The 17,543-nt window shown below is 41.4% G+C and overlaps 1 protein-coding gene across 2 annotated transcripts in view; it reads left to right on the top strand.

Moving 5' to 3' along the window:
• RNLS (renalase, FAD dependent amine oxidase) overlaps positions 1 to 17,543 on the top strand; it is a 98,244-nt gene that overhangs the window by 62,099 nt on the left and 18,602 nt on the right. For both annotated transcript variants that reach the window (XM_053388630.1, XM_053388631.1), the window contains exon 5: positions 4,441 to 4,614. In XM_053388630.1, coding sequence (XP_053244605.1) covers positions 4,441 to 4,614 — 174 coding nt within the window. The remainder of the gene's footprint in view (positions 1 to 4,440; positions 4,615 to 17,543) is intronic.

The raw sequence follows: 17,543 nt of genomic DNA, 5'->3' as shown, positions 1-17,543 counted from the left end.
TACTGTGATTTTAATTATTGCAGGGTGCTTTGAATAGCTCATATATACAGGCAACAATCAGTTCCGGACTCCCATGCGTATCGGTGGGGCCCATGTCAGCCTACCCCGTTCCGTCGCCATTTTGGTGGCATTTTGGTGATGTTTTTGGGTCACTTCCAGGTTCGGCACGATGCGCGTGTGCATGGTTGAGCACATATTGGATACTCCTAAAATGGTTGCTGCCTGTATTGAAAAAGTGAGGCATAAATCTTCATATCGGGGTGGGGAATCTCAGATCTGGGGGCCAGATGCAGTCTTCCAGGCCTTCCTATCTGACCTTCTGGACTCTCCTCATGCCACAGAACCTCTCCCCAGGCCATACTCCCCATCTACCCTGCTTTAGTCCCTCTTTTCATATTGAAATGTGTCCTGTAGCTCTGATAATGGCATTTGCTTGCCTGGATGGAGGATAGAGGTATGTGTAGAAACCAGCTAACATATAGTACAAAGCTAACATTTACGTTTGTTGCCCCACTCACTTTTGCCTCTAGCCCTGGCCACCCTTGGCATTTGGTTCCACCCAACCAACCAGTTCACTAACCCTAAAGGTAAAGGGACCCCTAACTGTTAGGTCCAGTTGTGACCGACTCTGGGGTTGCGGCGCTCATCTCGCTTTATTGGCCGAGGGAGCCGGCGTACAGCTTCTGGGTCACGTGGCCAGCATGACTAAGCCGTTTCTGGTGAACGAGAGCAGTGCACGGAAATGCTGTTTACCTTCCCGCCGGAGTGGTACCAATTTATCTACTTGCACTTTGATGTGCTTTCGAACTGCTAGGTTGGCAGGAGCAGGGACAGAACAACAGGAGCTCACCCCGTCATAGGGATTCGAACCGCTGACCTTCTGATCGGCAAGTCCTAGGCTCTGTGGTTTAACCCACAGCGCCACCCGCGTCCCTTCACCACCCCTGCATTATAATAAAACATAGGGCCCAGGACCTCAGGCCTCCTGGCTTCTCCTAGCTGTTCTCCTATCTGCCCCCCCCCCAAAAAAGACACACACAAAGCTACATACCTACACCCTCTCTTATTGCTTTTGCCTGGCTAAAATGTGTTATTGAACTGCAATAATGGATGGAGGATATACAGATGTCTGTATGGAAACCTTGTGACGTTTGCATAGCTTGAATGCATCCTGCTGTGCAAATACACGAATCACAGCCACTGCTTCACCAGCTTTCACAATGGGCCCTGCCCATCATTGCCATATAGCTCCCGGAAGGTTTCTCATGAGGGAATACTGCCCTCAGACTGGGGGTGGGGGTAGGTTTCCTCACCTCTATAATAAAATTAATAACTGTTGGGGATGCTTTAGCTGCAGATTTCTTGTATTCAGCTGAATGAAATGGGGGTGGGGAGGGCAGACGGGGTTGTGTCGCCTCCCACTTCATTGGTGTATATAAAGTGTTTTAAAGAGTCATTAAACTTCAATGCCCGTGGGGTGAACGAGGCACCGATGAAAGGGTGAGTCAAGTAGTCAGGGCGGAGGCTGTGAATACAGTTGAAGTGCATGACAGCTATGGATTAGCAGCCCTTCCTATTGCCCTGTGGGGCTTGCGGCTCTGGAGTTTGCTTCAGAACCACTGCTGGGTGACGCGAAGCAGTGACAGCTGTGACTACCTGCAGATGGCACTGGTGATTTCTGCAATTTCAAGGAAGCATCACCTTCATTTAGAACATACAGTCGTACCTTGGTTGTCAAACGCCCTTGGTACTTGTCCATTTTGGCTCCCGAACGCCGCAAGTGAGTGTTCTGGTTTGCGAACGTTCTTTGGAAGCCGAACGTCCGACGGGGCTTCCATGGCTTCCAATTGGCTGCAGGAGCTTCCTGCAGCCAATCAGAAGCCGCGCCTTGGTTTCCGAACATTTTGGAAGTCGAACGGACTTCTGGAACGGATTCCATTTGTCTTCTGAGGTACCACTGTATTTGTCTTTGCCTTACACAATGATCTGGTGGATCCTTTCCCCCCTGATGCTCCTTCATTTTTCCTAATGACTTTTTAAAATATAATATCACATACCGTTGCATTCTTTTTCAGGCCAGAGCACTGTAATTTTCCTTTTCACAGGAGACGTGTGAAAATGTTGCCTGTCCAATGGAATAGCACTCTTCAGAATACTGGCCATATTTTGGAGGACCTTCAGAGAATAATGGACTTATAAAACTTTGGGTGCCACCATTAAGAACATGGGAAGTCAGATCATTGCTGCATCAGGCTCAGGACTGTCTACACTGATTAGCGGTGCCTCTCTGTGGTTTCACACAGGGTATCTCCCAACCCTAGCTAGAGATTGAACCTGTGACCTTCTGCATGCAAAGCAGGTACCCCACCTGAGCCTAAAGCCCCTCTGTACTGAACATGAACAAGAATATCTGTTATCAGGAAATACCATTCTGATTTTGTGGAATTTTCTCTCAATGTGCGGGTGGATGGCTCTGTTGAAATTGCTAGAAATGTAGACTTTTGCTTTCTACCATGCTTTAGCGAGGTAGTAACCAGTTAATGGTTTCTTACTAGGTTAGAGACTAGTTAGTCTCCTCTGTTCTTATCTGAAATTGTTTATTTGTCAAGAAATCTGCAAATATATATATATATATAAGCATGTTTCTGTGGGGGGGGTTAGTTTTATGGTACCAACTGCTTTGAGGGTCCTTAGCAGGCGTGAAACTGGAATAAATAAATGAATGAATGTCTCCATGTGTGTTTAGTCCAGGGAAATTACTCTGGAGCCATGTTGAAATGAAACAGCACTTTTAATCTCTAATCGTGAATGCACTGGTTCTTGTCCACGACTCACAATCTTATCTATACTCACAGCAGCATAGACATATATATTTTTGTACTCATGAACTCCCAGATCTAGAGGTCACCAAGAACTGAGTCTGCATTGTCAAGAATGTTGCTGATTAGTAATGAAAAGATTATTTGGTGCTTAAGATTGATATTTTCTGGAGTCCTTGTTCTAAATTCCAAACATGCAGATGCACACATGTGGTTGCATGACTTTTTAGTAATTTTTTGCATGCAAAGGAAATCTACCTACGCGGTTAATTCTACTGAGTACAATATTGCATATGTATTGTTATTTATTATGGAAGCTTGAAAGTATTCTCCTTGACTACTTTTAAGGAGAAAGAGACTAAAATAAGACTCACATTCTTGAATTTATGTCTGCATTATAATAAGAGGACAAGGTCAGCAGCCCAGACCACCACAGCGGCCCACCACAGCAGGGGGTTACAGTGGTACCTCGGGTTACAGACGCTTCAGGTTACAGACTCCGCTAACCCAGAAATAGTACTATTTCTGGAGTCTGTATCCTGAAGCGTCTGTAACCTGAGGTACCACTGTACTTCCACCAGCAAATCTGAAAGTAGTTCTTAGGGCATGAATAATGATGTAGGCTCCTCACGGTTAACACACGGTGTTGTAGTGGTCAGAGTGTCAGAGTAGGACTGGGGAAACCCAGGTTTGAAAGCCCACTCAGCCGTTGGGCAACCTTGGGCCAGGCACTATTGCGCATCCTAACCTACCCCACAGGATTGTTGTGAGGATATAATAGAGAACCACATATGCCACCTTGAGGTCCTTGAAGGGAAGGTGGGGTAGAAATGTAATAGCAATAATAACAAAGATTTGAAAGTACACTCAGGGACATGGCCTCTTGGGACTTCCTTTGAGTTTTATTCCTTGGGAGGAAATGGATTCCTATTTGCCTAATAACATTTTTGGAACGGGTTTCTGAATGGAGTACCACGTCTCTGTTCTTGAGTGGGCTTTTAGAATTTACTGTAAGTTATGAAATGTCCCAAATTAAATGTATTAATATGTGATATGATACCCTTTGTGAGATGTAATTCTTCTTCTTCTTCTTCCTCTTCTCCTCGTTATAGCCATTAACTAGTAATCCGATTACATATATTTTGTGGATGATACGATTTTATCTTGCAGGACTTTCCTCTTAGCCGTAATGTGTTCTCAAGATTCTGTTGTGGCAAAGCTCTCCACCCCCCCTTTTTTGTGTGTGCAAGTGGGTTATATCGCCTCCCCACCCTTTGCTCTGTTTCACCTCCGCTCGCACCTACCTTTTCCATTTTATGCACAAGGATATATCCCATGTTTCATAAAACGTGGCTTCTTAAGTGTCCTTAAAACTGTCTGATGACCCTCTGTGTGACAGTAACAAAGACCCAGGACTACATTCGTGTTCTGTCATTTGAAACTATGCAACGGTGCATGACTTCTGCCGCCCGCAACCCCCCTTCCTTTTATTTCTAGGCACATATGAGTGCTGTTTTAGGAAAAGTCTAAGCGGCTTAACTATAGCATTATTTGCAGGTTTAATGCTCTGAGAGAAAAGTAATTGTCTAATTCCTTTATTTGTCTTTTTTTCTCTCCACAGTAATTAACAAAAGTCAAAGGCAGCAACTGGAATCTGTGAGCTACTCCTCTCGTTACGCTCTGGGCCTTTTTTATGAAGCCGGCACACAGATTGATGTCCCTTGGGCAGCACGGTACATCTCCGATAATCCCTGCATACGCTTCATCTCCATTGATAATAAGAAGCGCAATATAGGTCAGTGCTCCCATTATTTCCTTTAAGCACAGTAACAAAGGAGGGTGTAGATCATGAAGGGCGGGGGGAGAAGCGACTTAATTGAGTGTTGCTATTCTGAACAGAGCAAGTATTTAACTCCATGCCGTAGGGGATTAACAAAAAAAAAAAGTAATGTCACATTTGGCCTGTAATAAAATGCACAATGAAATTAAGAAGGATTTTTAAAAATCATCATCATCATCACCCGACACATGGTTTATATTATAGCATTTTATGAAAGCAGTGTCAAAGATGGGTTAAAAAGAGAAAGAGGAAGAACAAAGGAAAACATCAAAACCTGGCTATTCCAAGAAATGCCCTGGTTCTGCTGTTTAAAGCTTTGATTTTTGCACAATTTATTCTACCGTCCATCCAGAATTTTACTACCCTTCGTCACTCTTCCCCGCTGAGTATGCTTGGCTCCAGAAATGAAATGTGTAGGCATGGCTGCTGAGCCCAGTCCTGTGGCAGTGCTGGGGGGGGGGGGGTGTTAGCATGGAAGGACCATGACATTTCCGTAATTCCATATATTATTCAAGAAGACCTTTCCCTCCCCCCCCCCAAAGTGCTGCTTTTGTCAGTGTTTCTGGATACGTTGTTGAAAATGGCTGAGGAAAAGGCATTGGGTGCCACTTTTATTCCCCCCCCCCCAAGGCAAATGTCTTCTTTGGAGGAGGAGAGATTTTCATCAGGACTGTGGCATGGAAAGAAAGGTTTTAACACCCACCCACCTTCCACCTCGTTTCTCCTGTCGCAGTTAGGATGTGCTTCCCCCAACTTCAGCTGCTCCTACATTGCAGTTTCCAAGACGCAGTTAACAAACCACACATTTAATGTATACTTTGGCTCTAAAGTCTCCAGAATTCTGCATTTTGCCACAGGTTCTAATGATGTGCAAATGGTTGTCGTCATCTATCTGTGGCATGGGCCCCTGAAAGTGAAGTCCTATTTCCAGCACCCCTTCCTTAGAAGTCCCTTTAGATTGTATATTTCCAAAGGTGTCTTCTCGAAATGAAGTGAGTCTTGCCTTTTTCCAAGGCAGGAACGCACACAGTCCGCATGTTGTGTCTTAAGACTGTATTCTTTCAGGGGAAACTGTGCCAAGCTCTTTCTGCAGAGGTGCTGTTGCAAAGGTGCAAGTGCAGCGGCAATTTGCACCAATTGGGTAGAATCTGTAGACATTCGAGCCTCTGCTCTTTAAGGGCACTGCTGTGGGCCATCTGCCAGGAAAGGCTGCCCTCTGCTCCTACTCGTTTCACCCTTGTCCCTGTAACTGCAGCATCACTAATGAATGCAGCTGTCATGTAGGTCATATCAGGAGGCCATGGGAGCTGCAGCCCACCAAGGGCATAGAAGGTCAAGATCTGGACCTTGACCTAAATCCAATATTGAACACAGGGCAATGAAGCATGAGAAGTACTAGAGTGATGTGCTTTCAGTTGCAGCCTGCCTGTTTCCTAGATGACTTTCTAAGTTGGTCTTCATTCAAAGATGGTTATATATACATAGCATCTATGTCTATGTATGTAAAGATCTAGATATAGATGACTTTATATATTTCCCAGCCTTCATTTCTCTGCTCAGATCACTAAATAAAAATTGCACAGATTTAGTTTGGTTGTGCAGGATATTTTATTATTATTATTATTATTATTATTATTATTAGGCAAGCCCTGACTTCCAATAGTGTAAGAACCATATAGAAGACATACTTTTTAAAAAAATATATAGTAGTAGTATTTATAAATTTGTATCCCACCCTTCATCTGTAGATCCTCAGGGTGGTTCACAGCATAAAAATACAAGATAAAAGCACTAAATATATTATAAAAACAAGGACAAAACCAAAACAAGCCAGTAACACCCCCACACCTCAATTTATAACCAGAAAAATACAGTTATTAATAACTACTTTTATCTGTCCTCATTGTCAACAACAGTCATACTGTCTTTGTTTTATTTATTTTAGAGATTCATATCGTACCCTTCCATAAAATTCCCAGTTTTCACTTCCCAGTTTTCACTTCAATCAGCATCCCTTGGACTGTTTCCCAAATATTGCTCTGCTCTCCCAGTTGGCTTATGGTTTATGTTTGTGATGTGGGAGAGGAATTTTAACCTTCCATTATATTCTGCATTTAGTACAAAATCATGTGTGCTGTGAGGATTCTCACATTTAAAACATCTGAAACATGAAAATATATTAGTTATATTAAAGTATAGGTTAAGAATTGATATTTAAGGACATCTCTTTTTTTTAGCAGAGGGGAAAGATGTAACTTTTCACCTGAATTCTCTGCATGGTTTGTCAGAGAATCTGGCTTGGCTAGTTGCTTCTTTTCCCCATCTTCTCTTCTTCTTTTTCTCATCCATTGCCATCTTGCCATCAGCCAACTTATGGTCCTGCGATTGTGGCAGCTGTGCTTGCCCAGATCAACCATAATCCTGCAAGGGCCCACCTCCTGTGGCCAACGTTGACAGGTGGACAGCCCCACCCACCTGACAACGTTCTTGCAGGTGCAGTTTGGATTCAGACCACACCTGCAAATGGATATTTCTCTTCTGCAAACTGAGAAAACGCACAACAGAAGCAGCTAGCCACTTCTGGAACATTGGGGAGAAATATTTGGAGCTAATAGCTACAGTAATGGGATGGGCAGGTGCCTGTTAGGAAACTTGTATTGCCCAATGAAGTGCCAACTCCATTATTGTTTCTATTGTGTTTAATTAATAATAAACAAAACAAGAAGGGAAGGGGGAATAAAATGTCAGCCTCCGTTGATTGAAATATCATGCCATTGTGCCTGTATACATGTAAGCCTGATTTAACCAGCTGCTCCTGATGGATTAAGAGAAAGCCACAGTGTATCAAAGCATGCTCATCCTTCATGACACAGATTTATAAATTGAGAGTTGGGAGTGAGGTGGGGGTGGGGGAGAAATATTTGTTGGCAGTAATTTGTCTAAGATAACCAGCTTTCTCAGAGGGAGTGAACTATATAACTGTTATAAGCTTTTTTAAAAAAAATGCTAAAGACCAGCAGTTGCAGATGAATTTCTTCCCACAAGACCTCATTATGACATATGGTCCTCCTTCTCTTTTGTACTCTGTTGCCCCTTGTTAACTCGGTTGAATTTTGCAAATTGCAACTCCGTTTCAAGAAAAGTAGTAGTAGGACAATGTGCTTATTAGCAGCAAAACAGAAATAGTTGTGATGGCAAGGGCTCTATTTAATCTCAGGGGTTTTATGAGATGGTTCCATATTCTCTGGGTTTTCTTTAATTTTTAAAAATAGCAATGAAATAGCTGAATTAGAACATAAGAGTGAAGGGGATTTTTGTCCTTAAGGACATACTTCGTTTTCCATGTTTAATGAGCATTATTGCAAGCCAGAATGCTTATGATGAAGACTATCTAGCCAGGGATAGATAGATAGATAGATAGATAGATAGATAGATAGATAGATAATAGATAGATAGATAGATAGATAGATAGATAGATAGATGATAATTAGATAGATGATAGATAGATAGATAGATAGATAGATAGATAGATAGATATAGATGATAGATGATAGATAGATGATAGATAGATGATGATGATAGATGACTGATAGATGATAGATAGATAGATAGATAGATAGATGATAGATAGATAGATAGATAGATAGATAGATAGATAGATAGATGATAGATATAGATAGATAGATAGATAGATGATAGATAGATGATAGATAGATGATGGTGATAGATGACTGATAGATGATGATAGATAGATAGATAGATAGATAGATAGATAGATAGATAGATGATAGATAGATAGATAGATATAGATGATAGATAGATAGATAGATAGATAGATAGATTCCCCAAAACTATAATGCTCACAGTCATTGCATATATATTATAGATGCTTCACATGCACAGGCATGTTAGCTGCCCTGTGCTCCCATTGGAAGGAAGATAAGTACAAGGGTATAAATAAGTGCTTAAAACTGAACTCATACACATTGTTCTCAGTCTGCAGTGCATAACATGTTTGGCCAACTCTGGTGCACGAAACCCACAAAGAGTGGGCTTTGCCGAAAGAAGAAGCAAGCCATAGGGTGCAGACAGAAGGTGTCATTCTTCTTTGTCCTGCCTACAAGCTTCGTGTAGGCTTCTTGACGTGGTGCCAGTTGTGTCATGCCAATATGCATCAGACAGAGCAGAAAACAGTGTTCCTTGCAAGGCTCATTCTCGCCTGGTGAGACTCAGTAGATCAGGGATGGGGAACCTGTGGCCCTCCAGAAGTTATTGAACTACAGTGATCATCATCCTTAACCACTAGACATGCTGCATACTGCCTCTCTTGTGGCTTGCTTTGCAATTAAGAAATTTGCAGGAAAACGTTTTCAGCTTTTTCAAGCTTGCTCTAGCCTCCGCATATACAGTTTGTTCTCCTCCTCCTGTTGCAAAAAGGCCTTTATTTACTTTGCCTCCATCAGCAGGTTACTCCACCAATACATTTGACTCCTCTTTACTTTATCGGTTTGCTTTATAGCCCCTTTCGTAGCTCCTTTCAAGGCCACTAAGAAATTATTCACGAAGATAACGAAAGACAGAATAGGTTATCCAGCATTCTCTTTGCAGGACTCCCTCTGATATGTGCTCTATACATTAAGGCGATTCCAGGAGGAATAGAAGAAACTCGACAAGCCATGTGAATTTTTAATAGAAAAACCAAGAACAGCCCATCCGTTTGCAAAGTAGTACATTAACGTCAGTACTGACATTTCAGAGGAAATTCCAAGTTTATTTTTAGATTCGAAGGAATTTATTTTTATTCATTATTCATAGCTAGATACATCTTATTAAATCCAAAATGATTTTTCTCAATAGATATTTTAGAGGCACCCAGTCCGCTCAAATAACGGATTACCTACTTTCCAGGTTTTTTTCTTCTCACCCTGCTTGTCATTAGATCTCTATTTGTGTGTGTCATTTTCCCTTACAGATTACCATTCAGACTTTAATTCAGGGGTTGCCAGCCCTTTGGGGAGCATTTCAAATTCTAAAAGAGGGCTGGAAGTGCCAGTCACAAAATGGCTACCATGGAGGAGGCATGGAATATCACAAAATGGCTGCCACAGGGAGCATGGCATAATTCAAAATTAGAGAGAAGGGCACCCCTGACATCCTTATGCTTTCCATGGGAAGTTAGCTATGTCCTACTGGTCCTGATTATGGAGATCTCTCTCTCTCTCTCTCTCTCTCTCACACACACACACACACAGAGAGAGAGAGAGAGAGAGATCATTCCTAAGCACTAGGAAAAAATATACAAGGTAGCCACACCACCAGTCTCATTTCACAGAAAATGCATAAAAGTTTCCCACATATTTGCCCTGCAACTTCCTTTATAGGAGAGCTAGAGATTTTATTTATTTTTTAAATGAACACTTGGGGTCTAGGGAACTTGCCCAATGGTGCCCATGGGCACTGGGTTGGAGACCTCTGCTTTGTTGTTTAGGGGAAAGGAAAGGGGAGTAGTCAGAAATGGCATTTTTTTCCTGCCATTGTCTCTACATAATTAAAATAAATTGCACTGGAGGCTAGCCTCTTATATAAATACTTTCTTATTTATTTCAAAAATTCTAATCATGCAGTCTCAGCACAGTGGACTGTGAAGTGCCTAATAGCTTATAAAAATACAAACTGCCACATAATATTCGTTCAGCACTTGCAAGAAATCAGTCCTTCACCATGGCAGCACCTACACTGTGGAACTCTCTGCCCATTGAGACTGCACTGCTTTTGATGCCTGCTAAAAACGTTTTTGTTTATGCAAGCTTACCTAGACTTACACATTTGATATGTATTTTAACATGCTGGGTTTATTTTGAAAAAGTTCAGACTAACTTGCTTTAGCATCTGATTTTATTGGTAAATTTAATGTGCATTTTATGTAAACCACTTAGAGATTTTGCTGATTGAGCCATATATCGATCCTGTAAAATAAAACAAAATTAAAAAAACACAATAAAATAAGCAGTAGTATTTAAAACTAAAAAAAGAAAAGGCAAGCCAGTCATCTTCCTGAACAAGCAGGTCTTAACTTCCCATTAAACAGGACACGAATGGCAAAACCATTGCAAGGAATGAACTCAGGGCATGTGTCAGAATTTTCGCACCTGGAACGGATCGTTAGATCAGGACACAAATGCAACATTTAAAAAACAGTGAGCACAAACCCCGCTTCAGTAGGCAGACTAATTGCCGTTGTTTTAGCAATATTTCAGGGCAAAACATGCATGGCACAGCGGATTCTATCTACGCTAAAAGACAGAGTGTTGTCTCTTACCACTTAAAAGTACTGAACACATGCTATGTGTACACCATACCATAAAATGTCTACTGTACCATAAAATCAAGTGGCTAACTGAAATATCTTTTTAAAAGAAACCTGAGGATGTGGTTTGGTCATTTTGCCCTTGGGCAATAGCATTCATATGGTGAGAATAAGGATGAGACCTGAGAAACCTAATTGCCCAGGATCACATAAATTATGGTGTTGGGGGAAGGGCTGTTTTGGGAGGGAGAAGGGTTAGGCACATTGCACATACATTACATGCAACCTCCCGCCTCTCACGTGAGTTCAGATGGCTTTAAAGGGAGATTATTGATTTATTTGCATGTTTACACCCAACATTTTTATATCGGCCTTTCACAAAGTGACCAAGCTCTGATTCTAGGTCATCGTATGGACTGACCATCTCAACCAGGCCTGAAACAAATACCTATGGTTCTTTTAAAAAGGGTTTTTTTATAGTCATACTGTTCTCCTTTTCTCTCTCACACACACATCAATAAAATAAAACACTATGAACCACGGGGCAGAGATGCATATGGAAACTAGCACATGCTTCCTCAGTTTGCCCTAGAAATACCACTTCATTCACAAACGGGAGGAACTACCACTTCTAAAAGCAAATGTGGTTTAGTTTCTCAGCACATTCTGTTCTCTGTATCCCTGTGGAGACCGTGAACAAAAGTGTTGATTGTGGTAGGGACTTTTGGCATCAAATCCTTTTTTAAGTTCAGAACTGGGTAACAATCACCGATTCAATTTGCACAGAATGCGATTATACTTGGGCAAATACAGTTTGTTTGTGTTTTTTATACTAAAGAAAAATCAAAGATTTTAGAGCTTTCTTTTTTATTATAAGAAATGTCAGTTTCTGTGAGAACTTGCTTGATAACTTGTCAAAACAGCATTTTAAAACAACGGCAGAATTATTCTAATTCTGTGGCTTTCTGTGCGGTTGTCTAAAAAATGAATAAGAGCAGAGACCACTTATTCATGGGGGCATGGTATGTGGGGCCCTTCAGAAGCTGCATCATCCCTGACCGTTGTCTAATGCTAACTTGGGCTGATGGGAATAAGAGTCCCACAGCACCTGGAAAATGCCGCATTGGCTGTCAGTGGTTTATTCCTTCCCTATTTCACATGTGTGGGACGTGGGTGGCGCTGTGGGTTAAACCACCAAGCCTAGGACTTGCTGATCAGAAGGTCGGCGGCTCGAATCCCCACAACAGGGTGAGCTCCCGTTGATTGGTCCCTGCTCCTGCCAACCTAGCAGTTTGGAAGCATGTCAAAGTGCAAGTAGATAAATAGGTACCGCTCCAGCGGGAAGGTAAACGGTGTTTCCGTGCACTGCTCTGGTTCGCCAGAAGCGGCTTAGTCATGCTGGCCACATGACTCGGAAGCTGTACTCTGGCTCCCTCAGCCAATAAAGTGAGATGAGCGCCGCAACCCCAGAGTCGGTCACGACTGGACCTAATGGTCGGGGTCCCTTTACCTTTATTTCACATGTATAAGAAATACTGTAATGTAAATGAAAAGGTAGCTGGAGAACACAGTAGCGAATTTTGCAAAAAGAAGTTTCTTGGTTGAACAGACCAGGCATCCCTGCCTGCTTGACTTCAAACTGTTGTTTTCAGACCTCACCACTTTCTAAAACCTTCCTGAATTGCTGTATTGTTTCCCACTTTCATAGACTATGTATAATTTCTACCTTCTCCAATCTCCACGGGAAGAGTTCTCACGTTGTGAAGTGTATTGAGAGAGACATTTACTCAAGCAAAACCTTTAATTCTTCATGATTTACAATCTGCTAAGATAGCTTAGACATTACTGAGCTCAGGTTTGTAGTTTAGCTAAGAATACTGTAGAACCATTTTCCTTCAAACTTCATGGATGTCATGAGCACTTTTAATCATTAAGATTAAAAAGTTAAATCACTATAACTTCTTAAACATTTAATGTCTCTTTAACATGAACTTATGTTTATCGTGATACTCCCAGACCCCTTTCTGGCAGTTAGTTATCTTAAACTCCTTATTTTTCTTTAATTCTTTTTTTTTTAATCCATTTTCCCATAGGCAAAATACATGTGAACAAAATTGTTTCTTGAAAATATGTGGGAAAGCATGCAATATCCATATCTGTCCATCCCAAAGTCCTTCTTTTATCAGAAACAAGTAGCAATAACATAGCTACATGTTAGCTATGTTATCACTTTCGGTTTATCCCAGTTCCCCATTTTTCTAGTCTTCAGTTCTCTACATTTCCAGATCAGTTTGCAATTTTTCAAAAAGGTGTTCATGAAAATTCAGCATTTAATGCAAATTTCTCATAATATACACATTTTTAATTCAGTGCTGCCATATTTGCAAAGCAAATATAATATAAATTCCCTAAGACACAGTCGTACCTTGGAAGTCAAACGGAATCCGTTCCAGAAGTCCATTCAACTTCCAAAGCGTTCAACTTCCAAATAGCGGCTTCCGATTGGCTGCAGGAAGCTCCTAGAGCCAATTGGAAGCCACGGAAGCCCCATTGGACTGGAAAAGTCACTTCCAGGTTTCGAACGTTCGGGAGCCAAAATGTCTGAGTTCCAGGGAGTTTGACAACCATGGTACCACTGTATATTAGGGAATTTATATTATATTTGCTTTGCAAATGTGGCAGCACTGAATTTTCACTAATATGTACATTATTATGTACACATCACTGGGGCAAAAACTGCACCGGAAGATTTGGAGAAGTGTGAATTTTAAAGAAATGGGTATGTTTTTTTTGGTTCATGTATTGTTTCAGAAAGTGTAAATTAGGTGGGTTCACCTTTAAAGGCGAATTAGCACAGAACAAAAATACTGTTCAACTGAGATTAGATTAAATGATTTCATTGTTGTGCTGTAATCCTTCTGTGTTTCAGCTGATAAAATGAAAATGGAAAGCAATTAATATTTTAAGATGTATGACATCAACAGTGCTAATATATTTTTCCCTAACTTAAGATTCATAGCCCCCATTACATAATATCAGATGTGGGCCAATTCATAGAAACAATTTTTTAATGGGATGGTTTGAAAACAGTGTAGCTACAAAAGTGCTAGAATCAGAACTTTTGGGAAACCAACTTGTTGTTGTTTGCGTTGTATCTTTCCTCAAATTTATTTGACCTGTCTCTTTGCTTTTTTTTATTTCAGCACATGAGTCCTAAATATAACACAATAAAAATGATAAACCCTAGCTGATTAACTATATGAGTTTTAGCTGAATGGTTAGTTGATTGATCAAAGCTGCGTGGTTTTTCGTGTGAATAAAACAAATAATAGAATAGAGAACCTTTTTTGTTTTTGGACAATGCAAGCATTTGTCACAGCAGAAGCCACGTAGAAAAAAACATATCCTTTGCTCAAGAGGGAATTTCTCTACTAAGATAGCAGCTAATACCGACAGGTTTTTGTAAGTTATTTTAAAATATCAGCCTCCCAATTCATCGGGTAGCAAGTTTCTAGCCAGTCAAGACATGAATATACCAACTGAAACAATTAATTAACCAAATGCTACAACCCTACTAAATACACCCTGGACTTCTGACCAGTGGGATTTCTGGTTAGCATCAAGTGACAGTATTTGTAAACTGTCACAAAAGGGCTTGCAGTCTTCTTGCCTGTGTTGGCTATGCAAGCAGCAGTCAATACAAGCTAATAGGTGATTGTTTTAGGGACAGCCTAAAACTCTGTTGCCAATATTCATGATGACAGCAGCTTTGAGGACAGAGTAGCACCCAGGCACTGCAGGTTCCACCTCCCCAGCCTTATTATGGATTTGTGTCAGCCAGATTGGAGAAGTCCTTTTTATGTGCTGGAAGTCAACAAAGTTGACTTTTCCCAGTGTCATTGTGTATGGAGCGAGGGGCCACAGCACAGTGCTTCTTGAGATATATTTCCATATAGTGACTCAGCATGTTCTGGTGTTATTTCCTGAGCAAATTCTGACTTGCTTATTTCTGTTTGCCTTTCCACCAGCATCGGTCCCATAGGCTGTCAATTATTTGAAAGGTGAGCTCTATTAGGACTGGGATCAGAATTGCAATGGAGCTCTTGAAACAAACCCACAGGAAGGTTCATATGGAATAATCACCTGCAAGTCAGGGTGCAAACTGAGAAACCTGTCTCAAGCAGGTCTAGTTTAAGGAATTGACTAGATAGAAAGGCAAACAGATAAGGACACTATGGGCTGGGAGGAAAGAGGGTGGCAGGGGCACGAGCAAAAATACGTAGAACAGTCCAGTGCAAAATCTTCATGAGGTTTCATTACCCCAAGAACTTTCTTCTGTGCAGAATGCAAGTAGTATGATGGTCCCCTGGCAGAAAGACGACTATAAATGCAGTGAAAGGGCTGTTTGTTTGATAGTTACAGGGGAAAGACTTCTGCAAAATCTCTAACACTCTGAATAATTTGCATCAGAAATTGGGGGATCAACTGCAGTTTTTCTCCTTAGGTTATTTTCTGCCTTCTGAAGAAGGGATGAAAGGACTCTTTTTAAAATCAAAAGGGGAAAAAGAATGCCTTATTCTCTTACATTTTAACTATACCAAGAAGAGGGGTGTGGGGAAACAGCCTAGCATGGATACAGCAGGGCTGGAAAACATCAAAGATATCTACTGCTCACAGCCCATGGGGTGAATATGGTAACTGCTGAAGGAAAAGGAGGAAAGGAAGAGCAGACTTTTTTCTTTTCTTTTCTTTGCAATATTTATCTGTCTCCCCATAGCACTGTTCTCTAGCCATCTACAACGATAAAGCATTAGCATACAGTAACAATCAATAATTACAGCAGAAACCAATCAACTCATACACCTCAAATCATAATGTTCCTCCATCGGAGTGCAGGTACACCCTGGGAACGAAGAAGAAATCGCTCAGATAATTCAGTCGAGAAAAGGGAAAGAATCAAATTAACAGGAGACAGAGCAGGAAATGTATGCCTATAAACATATACAGGAGAGTCATGAAAAAAGACGCAGTGGGAGAGAAGGATGAACAGGAGCATCAATATGACCCAAATGCCTTTTTCATGTAGTTGGCAATCCTAACTGAGTAGTAAGTCCTATTGAGTTAAGTGGGGCTTATTCCCAAGTAGGTAGGGTTACGTTTGCTGCCTAACTTGTTTTGGAAGCATCTAACCAAATTTAGTTGTGTTAGTCCAGTTCCTAGAATGTTACTGATTCATTCCTTAGTTGGCAATAATGAGTGAGTGAATGAATGGTAGTTGGCAATAAGTTGGAGGGACATTGGTACCAAGATCTTTCCTATAGCTAAAATCACAAATATGGTACTTTCTTCTTATTGGCCTCTCTCTTTCTCTCTTTCTTCACTGTTGTGATACTTTGTTTCTCTGAGTTAGACTCGCCCCTGCTATTTGTTTATTTTCCATGTGGTATCGGCCATCTTTTCGGAGTGGGCAGTGATACTTCGCCGTAGCAAGCTTCTGGTTCCCAATAAATAATCCTCCCCTAGCCTTTGAGCGGTAACAAGTTTTTTAGGTTTGTTTCGAGACTATCCTGGTGGTCATACGCAACAGAACTGGGGCTGTACCAAGTGCTTGAGCCCTGTTTACATTTTGGCTCCAAACACAAGCATGTTTGACATTTCTGAGTGATAAATGAGTTCTGTGCCTGAAATCAGATGAGGCACATGCTGAGCAAAGTGTAGAAAGAGCAGCAAATACACAGAATACAGGAAGATGCACTCCTATTGTATCACTTTTAGTTTTGGTCAGCTTCTGCATTTCACCACACCACCATTTTCATGGAACTTAACTGTGATTCCCCCGCGCCCCCATAAAAACATAGCCCTTCAGAATTCGATTTCGCTTCGTGTGTTTTCGAATGTCAGCTTCTAAGAATAACCCTTAATTTTAAGAACGATCTTGCTCCAGTAACCTCAGCGTTAAATCCATTGCAGTTTGGGTTTCAGCCTCAGTCACACACAGTTCTCTGCTGCCATCCCAACAAAAAACAGCTTCTCGGTTGCCGTTTCTTATTGCTGAGTGAGCACAGCGTCCCTCTCTTCTTTTACTTTTACTAGGAAGCTTCCCATCTCCTCTGTGGTTCATTGCTCCTGGGCAACACAACCCTCACAGCACCCCTTTGGGGACGAGCTGAGAAGAGCTTGTGTTGGCAGATAAATCATTTACACATTACACAAAGTTAGGCCCAAAGCAGCCTCAGGTGGCTTGGGAGGATTTTAGGTGTGACCTACAAAAGTTCTAAGAAAGAAAGAATATCTGAAGCTAGACAGAGACTTGAAGGAGGTCTAGTAAGAGCTGCCTCTACCCCTGGAAGTATCTCAGGGTTGCCACCTTGCAATCAGATTCACGGCATTAAATTTTCCACTGTAAAACATCCCTAATTCATCCTGCTAATGCATTCACCCATTGTGGTTAATAGGGACATGGTTGGTCTGAATAGTGAGGGAAGGGAGAAAGCAGCTGACAGGACCAGGCAGCAGGATCTACCACCGTCTCACTGGTGGCAGCACACTTTGATTTATTGTCTTACTACAATTATTT

Source organism: Podarcis raffonei, chromosome 5, assembly GCF_027172205.1.
Source record: "Podarcis raffonei isolate rPodRaf1 chromosome 5, rPodRaf1.pri, whole genome shotgun sequence".
Taxonomy (NCBI): Eukaryota; Metazoa; Chordata; class Lepidosauria; order Squamata; family Lacertidae; genus Podarcis; species Podarcis raffonei.
Note: the sequence above shows the minus strand (reverse complement) of the source record. Positions and strands in the feature narration are given on the sequence as shown.